The sequence below is a fragment of the Podarcis tiliguerta genome, assembly GCF_965153285.1.
Source record: "Podarcis tiliguerta genome assembly, chromosome: 2".
NCBI lineage: Eukaryota > Metazoa > Chordata > Lepidosauria > Squamata > Lacertidae > Podarcis > Podarcis tiliguerta.
Genome location: NC_139535.1, coordinates 15,132,529 through 15,153,726, shown reverse-complemented (window position 1 = coordinate 15,153,726; position 21,198 = coordinate 15,132,529). Strand labels below are relative to the sequence as shown.

Below are 21,198 nucleotides of genomic sequence, written 5' to 3'. Positions count from 1 at the left end.
TTGTGCACGCGTGGGTTGCAATTTGGCACTTCTGCGCATGCGCAACAGCCGAAACCCGGAAGTAACCCGTTCCAGTACTTCCGGGTTTCAGCAGTCTGCAACCAGAAAAAACCACAACCTAAAGCATCTGTAACCCGAGGTATGACTGCATTTTATTGATGAAAAAGCAGACAGTTTAATGTATTTCCTGCAGATGGCAGTGTCGATCTTAACACAGTGTGCATCTTTAAGTAAAAGACATTTAACTAATTTACCTCAGTTGGTGCCTGGAAGCCTGAAATCTGTAATTCAATATGATGTGGAAGAAGAAAAGTATTTGAACTATAAATTATAGCACTTTCAGGTAAGATTGTTCCTTATCTACTTCAGTTTATACAAGGTGGTTAGGATCCCAACCACCCACATATACCTCACTAAAATAATAAATCAGCTTAGCAGAAATCAGCGAGCCATCTGCTGTCTGCTGTGGTAACGTAGCATTTCATATGCTGGGTTGGGTGGGAATTGGCTTCCCATGTGAGTAAGTAAAAAAAGTTAACTGAGCATTTTCACATCCCATTCTTTGAGAGGGTTTCACTCCCCCCTTGCTTTACCACAACCTTAATCTTTGCTTTTCAACATCAGGTGCTCTTTTGTATTCAAATCAGGCCTCAGTACAAGGATGTAGCATTTGGGAAGGAAGATGCAGCCCAGTAACCCACCACTGGAAGCCAAGATGGAGAAGATCTGCACAGCCACCATGTATTTCCCCTTGGTGCTCAAGTAAGTTGGCACAAAGGAGACCCAAACACTGCAAAACACCAGCATGCTGAAGGTGATAAACTTGGCTTCATTGAAACCTCCAGGGAGCTTCCTGGCGAGGAAAGCCACAGTAAAAGAGATGGCAGCCAGAAGGCCCATGTAGCCAAGGGCAGAGTAAAACATAGTGATGGACCCTTCATTGCACTGCAGAATTGTCTGTGTGACCTGGGAATCCATGTCCAGTTCTGGGAAGGGGGGATACATTCCGATCCAGGCAATGCAGATGCCCAACTGAATCAAAGTACCAAAAAGGACAATACCATTTGCCAAACTCTTTCCCACCCACTTCCTGATGCTGTTCCCTGGTCTTGTGGCCATGAATGCCAACAACACAGTTATAGTTTTTGCCAGCACAGAAGAGACAGCGACCGAGAAGATGATGCTGAAGATGGTTTGGCGGAGAAGACAGGTGACCTTTTGAGGCTGGCCAATGAACAGAAGGCAAGAAAGAAAGGAAAGCAGGAGAGAAGCAAGGAGGATGTAAGTGAGGTTTCGGTTGTTGGCTTTAACAAGTGGAGTGCTTTGGTACTTAATGAAAATCCCCAAAATGAAACCTGTGGCTAGACACATGAGTAGGGCAAAGAAAGCCAAGGTAATCCCCAGTGGTTCTTCATAGGAGAGGAAGACTATAGTTTTGGGGAAGCACTCATCCCTCTCATTGTTTGAGTACTGATCTTCTAGACATGCAAGGCAGTGATCTGCATCTGAAAGAAAGAAAAAATATTTCAATACCCCAAACATTAAATATTTTCCTTGTTAAAACATTCCTTGCAAAATGTAGCATTTTCTTTTTGTAATAGTTTTATTCAACATTCTCTCTCTCGAAGTTCCTAATGAACCTTTCTCACGGATACAGCATGAAATCAGTTTTCTGGAGCCTGTCAGATCTAGGGAATCAGGAATCAGGAGTCATAGGATCATAGCTGAAGTGCAGGGAAAATAGTTACTGTATTTTTGCACTCTGTAAGACGCACCAGACCATAAGATGCACCTGGTTTTTGGAGGAGGAAAAAAAGAAAAAAAATGTTCTGAATCTCAGAAGCCAGAACAGCAAGAGGGATCGCTGCTCAGCAGAAGCAGTGATCCCTCTTCCTGTTCTGGCTTCTGGGATAGCTACACAGCCTGCATTCACTCCATAAGACGCACAAACATTTCCCCTTACTTTTTAGGAGGGAAAAAGTGAGTCTTATAGAGCAAAAAATACGGTACTTATCAGATAATGGAGTGGTGTTGAGCTGGATACGGTCAAGACATATGCTGCAGAGTGGCTGGGGAAACCCAGCCAGATGGGCAGGGTATAAATAATAATAATAATAATAATAATAATAATAATAATAATAATTATTATTATTATTATTATTATTTCAGAGCTGAAAAAAGGACTACTTGAACCATATGTTTTGACAGCCCGATCCTGTGATGCACTTTGTTGTGGAAGTTAAATAGTACTAGAAGCCAGGCCCTTATACCATTGCAATATTGTGGGTAGCAGTGCTGAACCACAACTCATGAGAAGAGCATGATGGGCTTGGGACAAGAGATTCGGTTATGAGAAATGACTGAGGCATCTTCCAAACTGAGTACCATGCATCATGGTCAACTCATACATATACACATCATTTTATGTGTATGCTGCCTTTCCATAGTTAAAACCGTGATCAAGGCAGCTTGCAACATGTAGCACATTACATAATTTCAAATGGTAAGAAAGATAGTTGTTAACAATAAAGAAAACACATCAAAATATACCCAAGGAATATGAACAATTTCCACATTAAATCACAGTAAGATCTAAAAATAAAGACACAAGAAATTGATATGAATGATGGCAGCAAGCGATACCTCAACCCTAGAGCCTGTTCAGCAGCCTCAGCTTTTGTAGCTGGAGTCAGTCCAAGCCCGGCCAGACCAGGTGGGAAAAGGCCTGCAAGGCAGGGAGAAGGTCATCCAGGCCTCAAAGCCAAGATGGTATCAGGAAGTCGGATGACTAAAAGTGGTGGTTTAGCAAAGGTTCCCTGCAAGCACCTAGTAGAGGAGTAAGGTTGAACTTGAGCCCATTTGGGTCTCTGCTCCTAAGCAGTGCATCAGACAGATGATTGCCCTGAAACTGTTTCACCAGAACCGAAATTTAAAAAGTAACTGTTCTGTGGAAATCTGCATCTTGAAATTCTGGATCTGGATTTTGCAAAGACGACTGCTGTACAATTCTATGATTCTCCTTGGCAAACATTTCTTTCCAGGCCTAGCATTACTACGTTCACAATGAAGCTGCTGCTTCCCCAAAGCCGTTTACCTGTGTGAGTAGAAATGGTTCCTTCCATGCATGGGACACATTTATAGCAGCAAACGGGCTTTGTTTCTGGCACCACCTTGTGGGAGCCAGGCTGGCAACTTTCTGTACAAGTAGAACAAGGCTTGGTCTGAAGGGAATCAAGAAAACAAAGAGTGTATGAGGAGGTTCTGCTTTGTCTGTAGAGAATAAATCGTCTGATTTATTCTGATGGGCCTGTGTCTTGTGTAACAAGAACAAGGCCTGTCCAAGCCATTTTGCTGCCATGAAGAACTGGACATAAGAATACAAGAACAGCATGCAGGATCAGGTCAATGGCCCATCTTGTGCAGCATCCTTCTGTTGGGATTTTGTCTACATGCAGCTTCCCACAGAGGCAATTAAGAGTTGGCCAAAGGCCAAGGAGACTGAGCAGAGGGAGTTATTCTGCCTAGAGATATGGGACCTTGGATGCAACTCTGTATTGGTTGAGGTCACCACTTAGGCATGATGACTCATGTCCTTCCTTGGCTGGATAGTTGGTTGGTCAGTGTGGTGTTCTGAGAGTCATTTGGAGTTTGTTAAGAGAGAGAGTTTAAGACCCATGTCTGTATCTTGTATATAGTAACTTGTAAAGTCTGCTGTAAATAATAAACACCTCTAAGTAACCAAGTTACTAGTAGCAGCGTCTTGTTCCTGCTTCAGCCTTCCTGCCTGCAGCTGATTGCTTCTGGAAGGCTGCATATGCTCTGCTATATTCAACTGGATCTGGCTAAGATCCTGCAACAGGTCAAAGTTGCGAAACATCAATACCTTCTTCCCAAAGAGGCCAACCAGATGCCTGTGGAAAGCCAGCAAGCAGGACCTAAGCACAAGGGCATCTTTCCCTCCTGTAGCTTCCAGCAACAGATACCCAGAAGCACTGTTGCCTCTTCCAACCGTGGAGGCACATCATTATCATGGCCAGCATCCATTGATGGAACAAACTTGCTCCACTCCATTACACATGCTGGACTGGCAGCTGAATTTTGCTTCATTGTTTGTTGTGGGACAGCATCTTCCCCCACACCTGAGGGCAGAAGAGTAGCCTAGAGAACTGTGGAACACATAGCTCTTTCCTCCATCGCCTTGACACCACCCTGTACTTGTTAGCACCCAGTGAATGGGGCGACTGTCTCATTTTGCCCAATAGTAGAGCTGGCACTGTCAGAGCACTTCCCCCAGAGTGTTACAAGTTGAGGTGGACTCTAGTCTACAAAATCTTAGCTGGCAATTTATTTGCTAATGTTCAAGATGCTGTAAAGTGGTTCTTCTAATCTTATCTGCAGAACTTATGACACAGTATTTTAACCCCTGTATTGCAAATGAGAGGCTGTGAGACAGTGATTTGAATGAGACCACTGACAGAGTTCGTTGTTAATTTTCTTATTATTGTTAATTTTTCTGATTAATTTATGAATCACCTTCTAGAACCTGACTACTGGTCCTGCTAGCTAGGGATGATGGGAGTTGTAGTCCAAAAACAGCTGGAGACCCAAGGCTGGGAAACACTGTTCTAGAGAATCATCTCAAGGCGATGTGCAATTAAAGCAGCCAATGCATTTAAAACAAAGCTAAAACAATACAGACTCATGGCAAAGACCAATTTGTCATCTGGGAAAGCCTGTCAGAACCAAAATGTCTTCAGTTGCTTCCAGAAAATGCAGAGATTGACAGGAACGCCATTCCACAAGGACAGCCACATTCAAAGTCCTGCTCCAGAGCAGGTTTCTGACATCTTTGAAACTCGCAGGAGAAACTTTCTCACAGATTGTAAGGATCTCATGGATCAATAAGGGATAAAAGGATGAATGTTATCTGGAGAGGCTTCGGTTCACAGGGTCCACACTTAGCTACTACATTACACCAGCTTGTAAAATGCGTGTACATTCCCCACCTTATTAAACCTGTTGGGCCACACGATGGTCTCCTCATGAATAGTCAGCTTTGGGCCTGAGGAGGCTTGGGTCTCCAGCTTCCCCACTTTCACTCTTATGGCGGTTTCGTTAGGAAATGTGACCAAATTCACAATACCATAGTCAGCTACCAGCTCCCTATCTTCATCAAAATACACTTCGTCCATGGTCGTGCTGTTGAAGCGGGTGCTTCTCAGAAAAGGGTGAAGCTAGAGGAGCAGTAATTTCAAGATGGATAATTAAACTGTTTTATTTCGTTCTATTCATTTATGAATCACTTGCCATGAAGCATCCCAGTGCAATTAACTATTTGGAAGTCCAAAATCTGTAGGAAACATTGGATGAGGGGATTTTCTGAAGCCTGTGTAATTCAAAACTTGGGTCTTGTTCTTTCATGTGGTAGTTCATGTCCAACCACCATGACTATCTGCCTCAATGCACAGTTAGTGTGCCAAGATAAACCAAACAAATACATAGCGAGAGGTTTGAATGCTCTGACCCAAACTACTAATCTACAAAGGTGGTTTCCTACTGCCTCTTTCCCTGTTTTGTCCTTGCCTCTTTCCTGCCAGCCTCCACTGGGAGCAGGTCATTTGGCCAAATCTCCCTGTACGTAGGGTTGCCATATTCCCCAAACTGAAAATCTAGACAAAATTGTTGAGCGTTTTTTGTGAACATCTCCACCCAAAATTAAAAATTATTGGGAAATGATTTATAATGAATTGAAAAATATGTTCAAGATAACTTTTGTTAAAAAGCCAGATGCATTTTTGTTAAGTATTATAGGATAGGAACTGCCAAAAACCCCAAAGAAGTTATTTATGTATGCTACAAGGGCGGCTAGGATTCTACTAGCCCCAAAATGGAAAGATGACAAGATACCAATAAAAGAAGAATGGCAAGTTAAATTTATGGAATATGCAGAAATGGCGAAACTTACGGGAAAACTTAGAGACAGTGACAATAGAGACCTTTTTAAAAAATGGAGAACCATTCATGCTGTATTTACAGAAATATTGTAAAGAAATTAACTCACTTGCACGGTTTGAGTAAACATTTACAATTTAGAAAACAAATGTAAAGGTTAAAAAACAATAATCTGTAAATTAATGAAATGGAGGTTCTAACTTGAAAGAAGGTATGGTATAAAAATGATAAGAATATAAGAGCATTTAGTGAAAAGATTACAAAAATAAGGAAAAATAAATTAAGCAGAAGCAGCAAATATTTAAAAAACCAGAAGGGGAAGTTGAGGGAAGACATGGGTGGGAATTTGATTCTTTTATTATTTTTCTTTTATATGATGAATGTGTTGAATACTAATGTGTAAAATTAATAAAATCTGTTTAAAATAACATCAAATTGCAGTAGTGACATGGGTGACTAGGGAGGAAGTGAGTGAAACCCTTAATTGGGAGCACCGTCATTCCTAGGAAATGGATTGTTTGTTCTCTTGCTGTGATCATTAAAGTTTCTAACTGGTAAGAAGAATCCTTTCCCTTTTTTCTGCTTATCTACTGCCAAAGGGGGGAGGAAGCCAATTCCCTGAAGCCTGACACCTGCCTATTGGGTTTGAACCCAATAGATCAAAGTGTCTTATGCCATAGATCAGAGTGTTTGCTCAAGAGTGGGCAGCAATGTGACCGACTTTCCGGGAGCTAGATGCCAATGGTAGGCAGGTCCATAATAGAAGTGAGTGAGTGGGAAGGTAGAGTCCCGCCACACACTCTCGCACCACACACAGTCAGATACTCAACATGCACATTCACACATATGCATGTATATACACAACACACATACTGAACACATCTACAATTTCTAGTCCAATATTGCTGGTTCTAAGTGGCAGTGGGTCGCCAACTCTCTTTCCCATCACATCCTTGTCTGGATCCTTTTAAAGAGGTGATGCCAAAGCTTCAACTTGTCAACTTCTGCATGCAAAACATGTGCCCTTCCAGTCCAATGCAGCCCCTCAGTAGTGGGACAGCGAGCAGCATCACGCTGCTTAAAGGGTTCCCAGAACCAAAGCAGAAGAAAATGGTGCATGACAACAACAAACACAGGCTATGCATTTCAGCTGCCATTTCAATGGCTCTCACTCTTTCTCACCTGCCATGCCTCTACGTTCAGAAGATCCAGTCTGTCTTCTTCTGTGGTCATCATGCGGCTAGATACAGATGTGATCAGAGCATGGAAAGCATGCGCCACAGTGTACACAGCATTGTACACATTGTAGCTCTCAGCAGACATACCGTCCCCAAGCCAAGATGTTGGAATGCTTTCCAGCTTTCCTCTCCCCAGGCATCTTTTCCAGGTTTTCCGTGACCATCTCTGGTTGGAATCAGAGCAGTCAAACGTGTCGGACCAAATATGATCCAGGAAATGCCCATCTTGAGTCAAGAAAAGGCCCTGGGATTTTGTCCGCTGGTTTGTTTGGATGACAAAAGACAAAGCTCCATGGAAGAATTTGACATCCCAGTATTGAAAAGATGTGCTTAAGGTGAAGCCCCACAGAGCGGTGGAGATCCAAACCTTCCCTATAGGAGCACTGAATTTTCTTTCAGTTCTGCTTAGGACATGAGGCAACAGAAACATTGAGTCAGAATCACCATAATAAATGATCACATTGGCTTTTCTCTGCATAATATGTGCTCGGAAAGCGTTGAATGCTCTTCTTGGAATACGGATGTTAATAGAATATACTATTGGAATCTTGTATGTGAAGGCTACACAGATGCCATTCTCAATGAATGCTACCTTCATGGTTCTCACAAAGTGATCTCCACCATCATTATCTGGAGCAAATAGACCGACCCATATCCACCTGAAATGCAGGAGCAACTGAACTATCCCCATGTATTGTGAAGTTTCCTTGGGGCTCATCCAGTAGGAAGAGGAGAACTGGGTGTTATCACTCAGAATATGGTTGACAAAACCATAAGTGAGCTAGGAGGAAAGCAATAAATACTTAACATTCAATATAATGTGGACATTTGTTAGCCGAAAAATGGTTTCCACTGAAGAATGCAATGTTCCAAACATCTACTCACTGTAAGTTCTGGGGAATTTGATTGGACTTACTCCCAGGTAAGTGAGCCTGGGGTGGCGGCAACTGATTGACCTGCTTTTGAATCATTGCTTCCACAATCTTATTCATGGTTTGCACACACCAGCACTATTGCAACATTGTTTTGCAGGCCCCATGCACATCATAATTCCCTTCCTACTTCCATTAGCAGCCAAGGATGGAGGAATTTTGAGCAGAATTATATCCCCTCCCATCTTTTCCCAACCTCGCTCTATTCACATTTCCTGTAGTGCTCTTAAGTGGCCTGATGCATTATCAATATGGATTATCGTAGGAAATTCCAATAGCAGTCTCCATCTAAATTTCCCCAAATACCCAAGGCACAATGCAGTGTGCTGCTGAAGTAGGGGACTGCAGAAAATCTAAATACTGGCTCCAACCAACCTATTCTGGTGTTCTCAGTAGCACCACCATTGCTGCTCACCACCAGCTAAGCCCATCAGTACAACAGCTTATTGTGGAGGGGGATACTATACCAATGAATTTCTCAACCAAGGAGTTGACCCTGAGAAAAAGACTCCCTTTGTATCTCTATACATGTGTGGCATGGTTAGCAACCTGTCTCCATACCTGAGGGACCTTGTAAACACCTAGCATGGTTGCCATCTGGAAAAAGGTTTCAAAGTCCCCTCCTTGAATAACAGCCAGGAGTTTTCCTTGCCTCCCACACTTGAAATTAGGGACCATCCAATGTCCGGTAGAGAACAGGTCTATGGTGGCTTCATAGGCTCTCCTGACGCTGAAGCAGTTTTCATAGATGCTGTAGCCAAGGGTGATATTGGGTAAGAGCTCAGGATTTTCATTGATCTCTTTAATGGCAAACAGGATGGCCAGGACGTGCTGATAGTTTATCTCCACTATCCTGGAATGAAAAGCAAATGGCATATCAACTGGTAATATGGTATGTTCCAGTCCTGCTCTCCCCCCAGCCCCCCAAAATGCCAGTGACTATGAGTGACCTACTTGGAAGGAAGACCTGAAAACATGTCTATTCCACTAGTTTAAAAATGTATGAAGCAGACCTGAGCTTCGTCTTGTAGATGTCTCATAGCAAGAAAGAGAAAAACCCTGCCCTGGCTACGTTAGGGTTTCTTACTTTCTTTCCCCTCCAATTTAATCTTTCTTATTTATAAAAATATACATTTATAGAACACTCTCTGTTTTTGTTTGTAACAAAAAAAAAAAGAAAATGGTGGCAACTGAAGCAAAGATACTTTGTATACCTCACAATACACATGACACTACAATTTATGAAGAAAGAAGGAAAGAAAGAAAGAAAGAAAATAAATAAAAGAAAATAAAAGAAAGAAGAAGAAAAAGTAGTTGAAGTTCTAAAAAAGACCTCCAAACATTTTCATTGTACATTATCTGTTAAATACACTTTTACCTCACATTTACTTATTTCTTCTATTTTTTTCACTATGCACCTTTAGGTTCCAGGCAAAAATGTTCCTTTTCAACCAGGCCTGCCGGACTTGATCTGCATCCTATACCCTTTTGAAGAATGCTGGCTCCTTTGGGGGGGGGGGCGTGTTATTGGGTTGTTGGTTTTGTTTTGACTTGATGTGTTTGATATTTTATGTGAACCGCCCTGAGACCTTTGGGTATAGGGTAGTATAGAATTAATAATATTAATAAGAATACTCAGAAAAGTGACTTTTTAAAAAGTCACTTTTTTCTCAGTCATTATATACTACAAGAGTGGGGTAATGGGTTACAGCATAAAGTCAGTTAAAATTAACCAAGTCGGGGCGAAACTGATTTAGAGTGCCAGCTAAATTTAGGGTTCACAAATGTAGACTTCACAAAGCGTCAGGTGTTCAGAAGCTTATGTATAATGAATCAGAGCATTACTCCATCCAGTTCTGTATAATCAGCACTGACATAGTTGCCCTCCTAGATTTCAAGAGGACTGGCTCCTGGAGATGCTGGGGACTGAAGCTGGGGCATTCTGCATGCAAGGCAGATGCTGTTCTACTGAGCACATCCCTGTTCAAGAGTTCCTGAAGGAAAAGGGCACCTCAAGAAACTTGGACTAGTACTTTGAAGCAGCTTCTTCTAAATCTCAGCAAACAGCAAAGAAGGGAAAGCGATTTTGCAAGAGTAGGTGTTGGAAAACTGCATCTGTGCCCAGAAAACTGGGACCATTGGGGCAGCCGCCATTCATAGCTATGAGTGAGTTGGTTGCTACCCAAGGCACCTTGCAAAAAATATTTTGAAATTGAGGACCTGGGAGTCTGCAGCTCATGTTAGAATCCTGCAGGGGAGACCAGAAATAGCTGAGAAAAAGCAAAAGCTAGCCACACTTACGGGAGGAAGTCATAGACAGGGTCAGATGTGAAAGCATGTGTTGGATAGATAGCTGTCCTCAACGGTATAACTCCAGTAATGAAGTAATCGCCTGGTCTGTAATAATTATTTGGAGACATTCGTAGGCTTGAGATATCTGCATCTACGCTCATCACTAACCCAAAGTGCAAATGAAACAATAACAGCGGCAGCATCATTTTAGGCCCAAGCATACAACAGACACCCCCCTTCAATTGACTTTATTATACCAATAAATTTGTAGAGAGATCTGCCAAGAAAGAAATAAAACCGCCTACAAGCCTCATCCTGTGTCTCACTTCAAAGTCTGTCATCTAGGCTAATGGGGATGCAGTCCAACATCAGACCCACAGACCATCTCTGCTTATCCAAGTCCCCATCCTTATTAGCCATATATATCTATCTATCCAAATTTGGTGGAAGAAATGATTGATGATTTTGGGTTCGAATTATTTTTATTTATTGATAATGCTCAAAAGTGACCTCTGGAAAAATGCTGTGGAATTCTGGTCACAGGGACACAAATCAATCACAATGATTTTGATAATTGCAGGGGATGTATAATCACCTCTTTGCCTGCTCTCTCTGAGGCAAATGCACAGGTGCGCGGCAGGAGAAAACATGTTTGCAAAAGTTCACCCAAGTCATGTCATGCTTTCCTAAGGGACAATTGAAAGGGCACTGAACTTGGACCATGTTTAGCGGAGCTGTGGGCGACTATCAACTGACCATAAGTGTCATCTTGTATTCTGCCTAAGGCAGAAAAATGCCTTTGGACAACCCTGGGAAGCAGTTTCCTTTGTCACCACTGGCTCCTGAAAAAGAAGGTTGTCAGTGTGCACCAAGGTGTCCCGTGCCTCCACAATATAAAAAGTTTAACTGTTATTGTCCTTAGAGAAAGGAGCTGAAAAAACCAAGAGAAAGTATAACTACAGAGTCTAAATTGTGAGAACGACGTGTGAGACTGTGTTGAATCTTTACTGCTTCCATTGTGCAGCAGTTAAGAGACAATTCTGAACATAGAATTTACATTTGAGGGTGGAGGATAAATAAACGTGAAGAACTTCGCCCCTTTTCTTTTAAATTGAAGGCTTTTATCTGTCAAAATTGTTACTATATTTATAAAGCACCAGTGCTATAGATGAGAGTTTACAGCGTAGTATCACTGCCACACAAAAAACAGGTCCCTCCTTTCAGGACCCCCCAGTCTAATTTGAATGGACTGAAAATCTCTATCTGTCTACATTCCTTGTAGGAGGAATAGAGAATTTCTGTAATTTTTAGGAAGTGCAAAAACTACAACACTTAATGTGGAGTTCTTACAAGGTGATAAAGACCCCCCCACCCCCATCACTTATAGAACAGAGCTGGTAGGCAGAGATCAGCAGCCTGGCTGCTGTTGAATCTAAACCTCTTTTTTGAATGCCCCCAAAACCAGCAGTTCCAGAAAGCCAGCGTGGTGTAGTGGTTAAGAGCGGTGGACTTGTAATCTGGTGAACTGGGTTCGCTTCCCTGCTCCTTCACATGCAGCTGCTGAGTGACCCTGGGCTAGTCACACTTCTCTGAAGTCTCTCAGCCTCACGCACCTCACAGGGTGTTTGTTGTAGGGAGGAAGGGAAAGGAGATTGTGAGCCGCTTTGAGATTCCTTAGGGTAATGATAAAGCGGGATATCAAATCCAAACTCCTCCTCCTCCTCCTCTTCTTCCTCTTCATCATCATCATCATGACATGGCATGTACTCAGAGACATTCCTTCGAAGGAAGATGGCTAATCCATGATAATAATAAGAATAATAAAAGTTTTGAAAAAGTCTGAAAGTCTACATACACAAACATAGTTCTGAAATTTAGCTGAGTAATACATTTGACACAACAATCTTTCAGAATGTATTGGAAAATTTATACAGAAAGGTTTATTGTTTTGTGAACATTCAATTGTAAGATAAAACATATGTGAAGGGACTTGACATGAAGTCAGTGGCGTAGCGTGGGTTGTCAGCACCCGGGGCAGGGCAAGTAATTTGCGCCCCCTAACCCGTGGATTTGCACCCCCTAACCCTAACCCCCAGATGTTGCGCCCGGTGCGGCCGGCCCCCCCTGCACCCCCCACGCTACGCCACTGCATGAAGTCAAAATTGAAGAAAAGATTTTGTAAGATAAAAGGGGGGAAATATTTACTTTCCTTATTGTCAATTTTTTTGGGGGGGGTGTCTGTACATATGTGTGTTTGGAAGGAAATAAGATGGTAAATAACAAATATTGATGTATGTAATTTTTATTTCTCAATTATATTTAGTGGTTGTATGGTTGTAATGTTGTATGGTTGTATGGTTGTAACATAAAATCATTCAATAAAATTATTATTTTTTTTAAAAAAAGACACAACCTTAATCTTTCCTTCTCATCATTAAGTGTGCCTTTGTATTCAAATCAGGCCTTAGGACAATGATGTAGCATTTGGGAAGGAAGATGCAACCCAGGAGCCCACCACTGGAAGCCAAGATGGAGAAGATCTGCACGGCTACCATGTATTTGCCCTTGGTGCTCAAGTAAGTTGGCACAAAGGAGACCCAAACACTGCAAAACACCAGCATGCTGAAGGTGATAAACTTGGCTTCGTTGAAACTGCCAGGCACCTTCCTGGCTAGGAAAGCCACAGTAAAAGAGATGGCAGCCAGAAGGCCCATGTAGCCAAGGGCAGAGTAAAACATGGTGATAGACCCTTCATTGCACTGCAGAATTGTCTGTGTGACTTGGGAATCCATGTCCAGTTGTGGGAAGGGGGGAGACATTCCAATCCAGGCAATGCAGATTCCAAACTGAAAGGCAGAACCAAAGAGGACAATACCATTCCCCAAACTCTTTCCCACCCACTTGCTAATGCTGCTCCCTGGTTTGGTGGCCATGAATGCCAAAACCACAGTCTTTGCCAGCACAGAAGAGACAGCGACCGAGAAGATGATGCTGAAGATGGTTTGGTGGAGAAGGCAGATGACCTTTTGAGGCTGGCCGATGAAAAGAAAGGAGGACAAAAAGGAAAGCAGTAGAGAAACAAGGAGGGTATAGATGAGGTTTCGATTGTTGGCTAATCCCCTGTGCAGGGGCTGCTGTGGCTCAAAATTTTATGTCTCTATTTTTAAAAAAGAAGAAATCGATGGCCATTTTGGTTTTGAGGTGCAAGTCAATTGGCTTTTCAGGAGATTTGTATTTACTGAATCACAATCTGGATTTGAATTCAGTGCAGGTCAGATCAGGTCTGGAATGAATCAGGTCTGATCCAGATTTACAAGTCATGACTGCAAATCAAAGTGGGGTGAAGTCTATGCACAGTTTTTCTGCCATTGCCATTTTGTGATTAGCAGTGTAGCACCACTGAAACACTCATGACAAACCTTGAGATTTCTTTCCAAATGTCTCTTTTTAGACCTAGCATGATTACTGGTACATTCACAGTGAATCTGCTCTTCATCCCTCAGAGCCTGCTGTTCCTTCAAAGCTGTTTTACCTGAGGGGCCACTAGGGGCGCATCGGAAGATGGCTGACAATAACATCTCTCCGACCCACATGAGGTAATTAGGAGGCTGTGATGGGAGTAAATAGCCTCCCTACCCCCCCCCCAAGGTTGTGGGGGTGCTGCCCTTGCCTGCTGTGCCCTACACCACCCCCCGAATTTGTGGGGATGGGGGCACTAGTCAGAAAGCCCTCCTGTGGATCTCGGCGCTCCTGGACGGCGTCTCTGATCTGCGTCTCTAGCTGCAATAACTTCAAAAGAAACAATTAGGAGGAAGCGAATTGCACATATTTCAAGGAAGGAGGGGGAGTAAAGACTGCTAACGGAAGAGATCTCTGATAAACAAGACGGGTCGGGGGAATAAGAATAAATCATGAGAAGATCACCAAGGCTCGGTATGGCAAAGGGACTGGATGGGGGAGGGGGGGAATCTTTCCTTTCTTTCCTCTATGTGATTAACCAAGAATCCCACCCCCCCCACACACAAGTCAGAAATGCCATTTTAATGACTTAAGCTGTGGATTTATGACTGTGTGGAGATTATTTTCTAACCAAAGCATGTTTCAAGAAGATCATGGAAAATATAAGAGCTTTGGAATGACGCAGTTAAAAATACCGTCGCCATGTTGGCAAGTTCTGTCGGAGGACTTAAGTGTGGGAGGAGGAACAGAGCTGTTTTTATATTGTGGATGAGACTCCTCAGAGGGGCTTAAGAGCGACAGATTTGAGAGAATGATGGAAAGAGCGATGTTATTTATGAAAGTGATGATATATGGAAACCATCTTGATATGAGGATTGGACGAATGGAAAAATTCACACAGGATTATAATTGGTGTTTATCTGCTTAAGGAAATTATCAGAAGAGATCATAAAGAAAAAAAATACGAATAGGATGAGATGTGGAAACAGCAAGATAAGACTGGATAGAATTATGAACATTATTTGGACTGATTTGGATATTAACGCAGTAGCAAGAAGATGATCAGAATCCCCCTTCGGAACTTGAAATATGGGTCTCCTCAACAAAAATTTAAAATTCGGCTTTGTAATTTGGAATAGATGTGATGTGATTTGATTTGATTGGTCGGCTAATAAAAATTATTTTAAAAAAACACACAAAGCTGTTCTACCTGTGTGACTAGATATGGCTCCTTCTAGGCATGGGGCACATTTAAAGCAGCAAATTTGCTGTCCTTCTAGCACCACTTTGCTGGATCCAGGCTGGCAGCTTTCTGAACATGTGGAATGGGGCCTTGTCTAAAGGGCATCAAGAAAACAAACAGCATTTTAGGAGCTCTTGCATTCTCTGTAGGTACTACCGGTATACCATTCTGCTCTGATGGGTTTGTGTCTTAGAAAACTGAAATCCCCCTTTGCTTCCTGAAGCAAATGATGGACCAGAGCAACTGGATCAGGTTCCTCATTCTTGCCTTAAAAGAAGAGGAGTTTGGATTTGATATCCTGCTTTATCACTACCCAAAGGAGTCTCAAAGCGGCTAACATTCTCCTTTCCCTTCCTCCCCCACAACAAACACTCTGTGAGGTGAGTGGGGCTGAGAGACTTCAGAGAAGTGTGACTGGCCCAAGGTCACCCAGCAGCTGCATGTGGAAGAGTGGGGAAGCGAATCCAGTTCACCAGATTACGAGTCCACCGCTCTTAACCACTATACCACACTGGCTATATCCAGTGCTTTTTTCTTTTTAAAAAAAATGTTTGGGGGTACTCTCATTTTCCTACTCACATTGAAATACTGCTTCTCATTGAGACCAAACTTAGATTCACAAAATGTTTAGGGGTATGTGTACCCCTGCGTACCCCCAGTAATCATACAGCATTATTATATTTAAATAACAAATGTGAGGTTGCAGCTGAGACCAGCTTTTACATTTACTTTTAATTTGAAATGTACATCTTCCAGCTCTCAGCTTGTGTTCCCAGCTACTACAGGACAGCACAAAACACAAATACACTCCCCACCTGGTTGAACCATTTGGGCCACACAGTGGCCTCTTCGTCGATGGTCATCTCTACACCTGAGGACTCCTGGGTCTCCAACTTCCCACTTTCACTCTTACGGCAGTTTGGTTAGGAAATGTGACCAAATTCACAATACGAACATGAATTTGACTGTGGGAGGCAGTGGAAGACAGGAGGGCCTGGTGTGCTCTGGTCCAGGGGGTCACGAAGAGTCGGACACGACTAAACAACTAAATAACAACAAAACTAGAGATTAGACAATGGAAGTTAAGCTATCTCCATCCAGATAGCAGTGCAGCTGGGACACCAGCTGAAGCTAATAGAAGCTGGTGGAAGGCACTCTGCAGCACCAAGGTCCCTTCAGCCTCATGCGACCACAATGGACCCAGAAGTACCTCCAAGCTATGGAGCTGCTCCTTCAGGTGGAGTGTAACCCCATCCAGAACAGGCCACATCCCATCAATCCAATCTAGGGAACTACCCACTAACAGTGCGTCAGTCTCGTCTGGATTAAGCATCAGTTTATTGGTTCTCATCCAGTCAAATGCTAAGCAAGACCTTGATCTACCATTTCCTCTGTCACACCTGCAGATGTAAAGTAGTGTGTCATCAACACATTGCTGACAAAGTGCTCCAAAACTTCTGATGACCCCAGAGCCGTCTTTCCCATACGGCTTAGTGGTGCGTTGCGCCAGGGCGTCGGCTTCTCAGGGACACCCCAGCGAGTGGGGGAGCTGCGCGGCTTTGCCAGCGGCCTCCCCTTTTCCTGCATGCCTGCCAGCTGCACCCCCATCAACCATATGGTTGGCGGGCGTGAAGTTGCCTCCCAAGCCTCCGCAGGGATTGCTCTCCTGCAGCGGCATGGGGGAGAGTTGCGCAACCCCCCAATGGCTGGCAGTGCGCAGCTTTGCACCCCGGCACCGCATCTGCTAAAGACAGCCCTGGATGACCTCATTCAGTGGTTTCACTTTCATTTTGCACAGCATGAGGGATCAACTTGAACCCTGTGGAACCCCACATTGGAGGCTCCACAGGGCCACACACAGGGCCAAAAATATGCCCCAAGCACCATCCTCTCAAAATGACCATCTAGGTAGGACCTGAACCACCACAGAGCAGTGCTGCCCATCAGCATCTTGGACAGCTGCTCCAGCAGAACACATTTGGTATTGAAAGCCATTGAGAGATGAAGAATAATTAACTGTGACATGCTCCTCCATCTCTCTCCCAGTAGAAGTCATCATACAGGCCAATCAAGGCAGTTTCCATACCAAAACCAGGCCTGGGACTATTCAGTCCTAGACCATTGTTTGAGAAACACCGGGTTAACTTTTCAATTCTCATGCAAACCAGACACCCTCTTTTAAAGGCTCCTTTGACCTCGAGAGCTGAGCACCTTCCAGAATCTGGCACATCAGGGGTGAAGAAGGACCACAAAGAAAAATAAAGAGGACCTACGTATGTTGTATCAAAAAGGGAATTCACATATTTATGAAAGAAGTCTGGAGGGTCAAAGTTACTGACACCTCCAATAAACATTAGTCCAAGTTTTCTGTCCTGTCAATTGTTTAGTTAGAACGCATGACATAGCTCAGGCTGAACTTTTGCAGATGTTTTCTTCTGCTGTGCACCTGCGCAAGTACCCTCAGAGAAAGTGTACCCTCAGAGAAGGTGATTATAGGTCCCCTGCAATTATCAAAATCATTGTGATTGATTTTGTGTTCCTGTGATCAAAATTCAACAGGGTTTTCCCATAGGTGACTTTGGAGGTCAATACTACTACTACCACCACCACCAAGGAACCAAGAATCACTAATACCTTCTTGCTCCAAAATTGGAAAGAGAGTAACATGAATATATTTAGTGGGCTAGTAAGGATGAGCGCTGGGATTTAGACCAACAGACATAGTCTGATAGTCTGATGTTTCATTACAACTCCTTTAACACACAAGCCAGACTTGGCATCTTCCTCTGCAAAGTCAAGCATAGGATGAGGCTTGCAAGGCGATTCTGTTTCTCTTTGCAGATTGGAGGGTGCCTCTAGGTTGCTTGTTTCTGTCGAAAATGACTCTGCTGCTACTGCTATTGCTTCATTTGCACTTGGGGCTAGCAATGAACCGACCCAGAGATCTCTCGAGCCTACGAATGTCTCCAAATAATTATTACAGACCAGGAGACTACTTTATTAGTGGAGTTATACCTGTGAGGACAGCTGTGTACCCGACACATGCTTTCAGGTCTAACCCTGTCCGCGACTTCTTCCCGTAAGTGTTGTTTGCTCTTAAGCTTTTAATTGTCCTCAGCCAATTCTGATCTTCCATGCAACTGCCGTCCCTGTAAACTGCTTTGAGGGTTGTGCTAATAGGGAACTCATTCTCTGAGTTTAGATTCTTATATAGAGAAAACAACACCATTTAGACATAATGGAAGGTTTCATTTGGCTTGGGTGAATCCCGACATTTGGAAAAACACGTTTTATTTTATTTTTTAAAAAAGGAAAGCTTAGTGGACACAGAATGCAGGCAGAGTGCTGTTGGTAAAACTGTTGGAGGGATTGACTGGCATATCTAGGAAAGGGGCATGACTGGCTGGCTACAGTCCTGATCAGAAGGACTCTACACAGCAACACATTTGAAAAGAAGTCACAGAGAGTTACTTGATTACAGTGTTCTTGGAAATAGGGTTGCGTGAACCTGGCAATTTCAGTTTCTCCTTTTTCCATTTATAAGTTTGCTTCTCCACATTTCCCCCTCTGTTTAATACAATTTCTCTCCCATCTGCACTTGGAAGCAAACCTCACTGTGACTGTTTACTTGGAAGTAAGTTCCTTTGTGTTCAGTAGGACATAATCAGTTGTACTGATTTATAGAGATAAATATTGGGAGAAAAATCCAGGTATAAAATGAGCACAAAACAACCCATAAATTGCTGGATATTAATCATACAATGCAGAAATTACCATATTTTCCATCTTATCTATAAATCCCTTTAAACACCTTAGTGTGAAATCATATATAGATTGAACTTGATAGATGCTTGTAGGTATCAATTTATTAATAGTTTATTAATAGTTAATTAACTCTTTCCTGGCTTGCCATGTTTTGCGGGGAAGGCAGAGGGAAGCATTCTCTAAAGGACTGTTCTTTTTATAAATGTTCCAAATACAGCATTTCTTTAGTATTTGAAGAAGTAGAGAAGTATCTTAAAGTTTCGGGGAAACTGATATAGCTCCAATTAGCCACACTACCAATATATATATATATAAAGAGATCTGTCTTTTTCTTGTATATATAGATGGTTGCATATTAGAATCATAGAATCATAGAGTTGGAAGAGAGCACAAGGGCCATCGAGTCCAACCCCCTGCCAAGCAGGAAACACCATCAGAGCACTCCTGACATATGGTTGTCAAGCCTCTGCTTAAAGACCTCCAAAGAAGGAGACGCCACCACACTCCTTGGCAGCAAATTCCACTGTCGAACAGCTCTTACTGTCAGGAAGTTCTTCCTAATGTTTAGGTGGAATCTTCTTTCTTGTAGTTTGGATCCATTGCCCCGTGTCTGCTTCTCTGGAGCAGCAGAAAACAACCTTTCTCCCTCCTCTATGTGACATCCTTTTATATATTTGAACATGGCTATCATATCACCCCTTAACCTCCTCTTCTCCAGGCTAAACATGCCCAGCTCCCTTAGCCGTTCCTCATAAGGCATCGTTTCCAGGCCTTTGACCATTTTGGTTGCCCTCCTCTGGACACGTTCCAGTTTGTCAGTGTCCTTCTTGAACTGTGGTGCCCAGAACTGGACACAGTACTCCAGGTGAGGTCTGACCAGAGCAGAATACAGTGGCACTATTACTTCCCTTGATTATTACTTGCCTGTTGGTTGAAACTTTAATCAGAGATATAACTAAGTCATGGAGAATTACAGAACAATATTTCTCCTTCCTCTCCTGGTATTATGAAACACCACAGGAGCTGACAGTTATGATTATATGAAACATTCTAATTGTTTTTCATTCCAGACTGTTGGAAAGGAACTACCAGCATGCCCTGGCTATCCTTTTTGCCATTAATGAGATCAATGAAAACCCCGAGCTCTTACCCAATATCACCCTTGGCTACAGCATCTATGAAAACTGCTTCAGTGTCAGGAATACTTATGAAGCCACCATAGACCTGTTCTCTACCGGACATTGGACGGTCCCTAATTTCAAGTGTGGGAGGCAAGGAAAGCTCCTGGCTGTTATTCAAGGAGGGGGCTTTGAAACCTTTTTCCAGATGGCAACCATGCTAGATGTTTACAAGGTCCCTCAGGTATGGACATAACAGGCATTGAAGGATGGGTTTTCTCCTCAGGGTCAGCATGAGAGAGATCTCTCATCAAAGCAGAACCACATGAGTTCTGGCACTGGGCAGCAGTGGATGGCAGCAGCAGCATCACTGTGGGCCCCAGAGTAGCTTGGAGCCGCCATTTACATTTCTGGCTAAACTCTGAAATGCCCCTAAGCTTGTAATGTTCCAGGGCATTTAAGTGGAAGCTGCCATTTTAGTTTCCAACAATGCCTACAATGCCTCTTCCACCTGTAATCAATAAAGTTTTGGTCTGATTTGACCCAAATGCAAGTGGTCATGTCTCATTTTTTCATGGTGCTAGATGATATATTTTTGGGGGGTGGGGGATGCCTGGCCACACAAATACAGAAATTGCTAAAGGAGGTCTGAACCTGCTATGGGGCTTTGGAATGCCAGCTGATTGTTCAAGAGTGGGTGTGGGGTTAGAAAACCTGTGGGGTGGGTGTGTGTGTTAGCATCCATGGAAAAGATTGTGTCTGACTGGCTGGAACCCTGAACACAGAGGCAGGCTGCATTGCAAGTGACACATCAACATGCCCTCCCCAAGTAGCATCTAACAAAGTGAAATGGGAGAATTCTTATTGTTATTTGCTTCTCCACTTTATTTCCTCAAAAACCTGGGACCAGTTTTCCTACAAGATTGCCGCACCCCATGCATCCCCACCGGACCCCTTTGATTGGCAGAACTGAACTTTATTTGTACAGGTGCCACATAATACCTGGCCTGCATCTGTAAGAACTTGATTGTTCGGTGTGTCAGCAAGTAAAATGGAGCCAAACGAGTTCGGTTTGGGAAAGTTTGTCCAGAGCACAGGTGCAAGGCTGTACTCCAGAAACAGCTCTGCAAAAGTAGTCAAGCATAGGATGATTGGAAAGAAATGTCAATAATTTGGTATCCACTTAGCTGGGAGAAGGT

General features: G+C 43.1%; 2 protein-coding genes across 2 annotated transcripts in view; both read right to left on the bottom strand.

Annotated features, from left to right (window-relative positions):
- Positions 1–21,198, bottom strand: part of LOC310670884 (C-type lectin domain family 2 member D-like) — a 291,130-nt gene that overhangs the window by 8,496 nt on the left and 261,436 nt on the right. The window lies entirely within an intron of this gene.
- On the bottom strand, positions 506–21,074 carry LOC310670497 (vomeronasal type-2 receptor 26-like). The gene is made up of 5 exons (XM_083425944.1): positions 21,002–21,074; positions 8,684–8,975; positions 5,007–5,234; positions 3,095–3,221; positions 506–1,505 (listed from the first exon to the last, which is right to left on the bottom strand). Exons 1-5 carry the CDS (start codon positions 21,010–21,012, stop codon positions 601–603), a joined length of 1,563 nt encoding a protein of 520 aa, XP_083282070.1. The 5' UTR covers positions 21,013–21,074; the 3' UTR covers positions 506–600.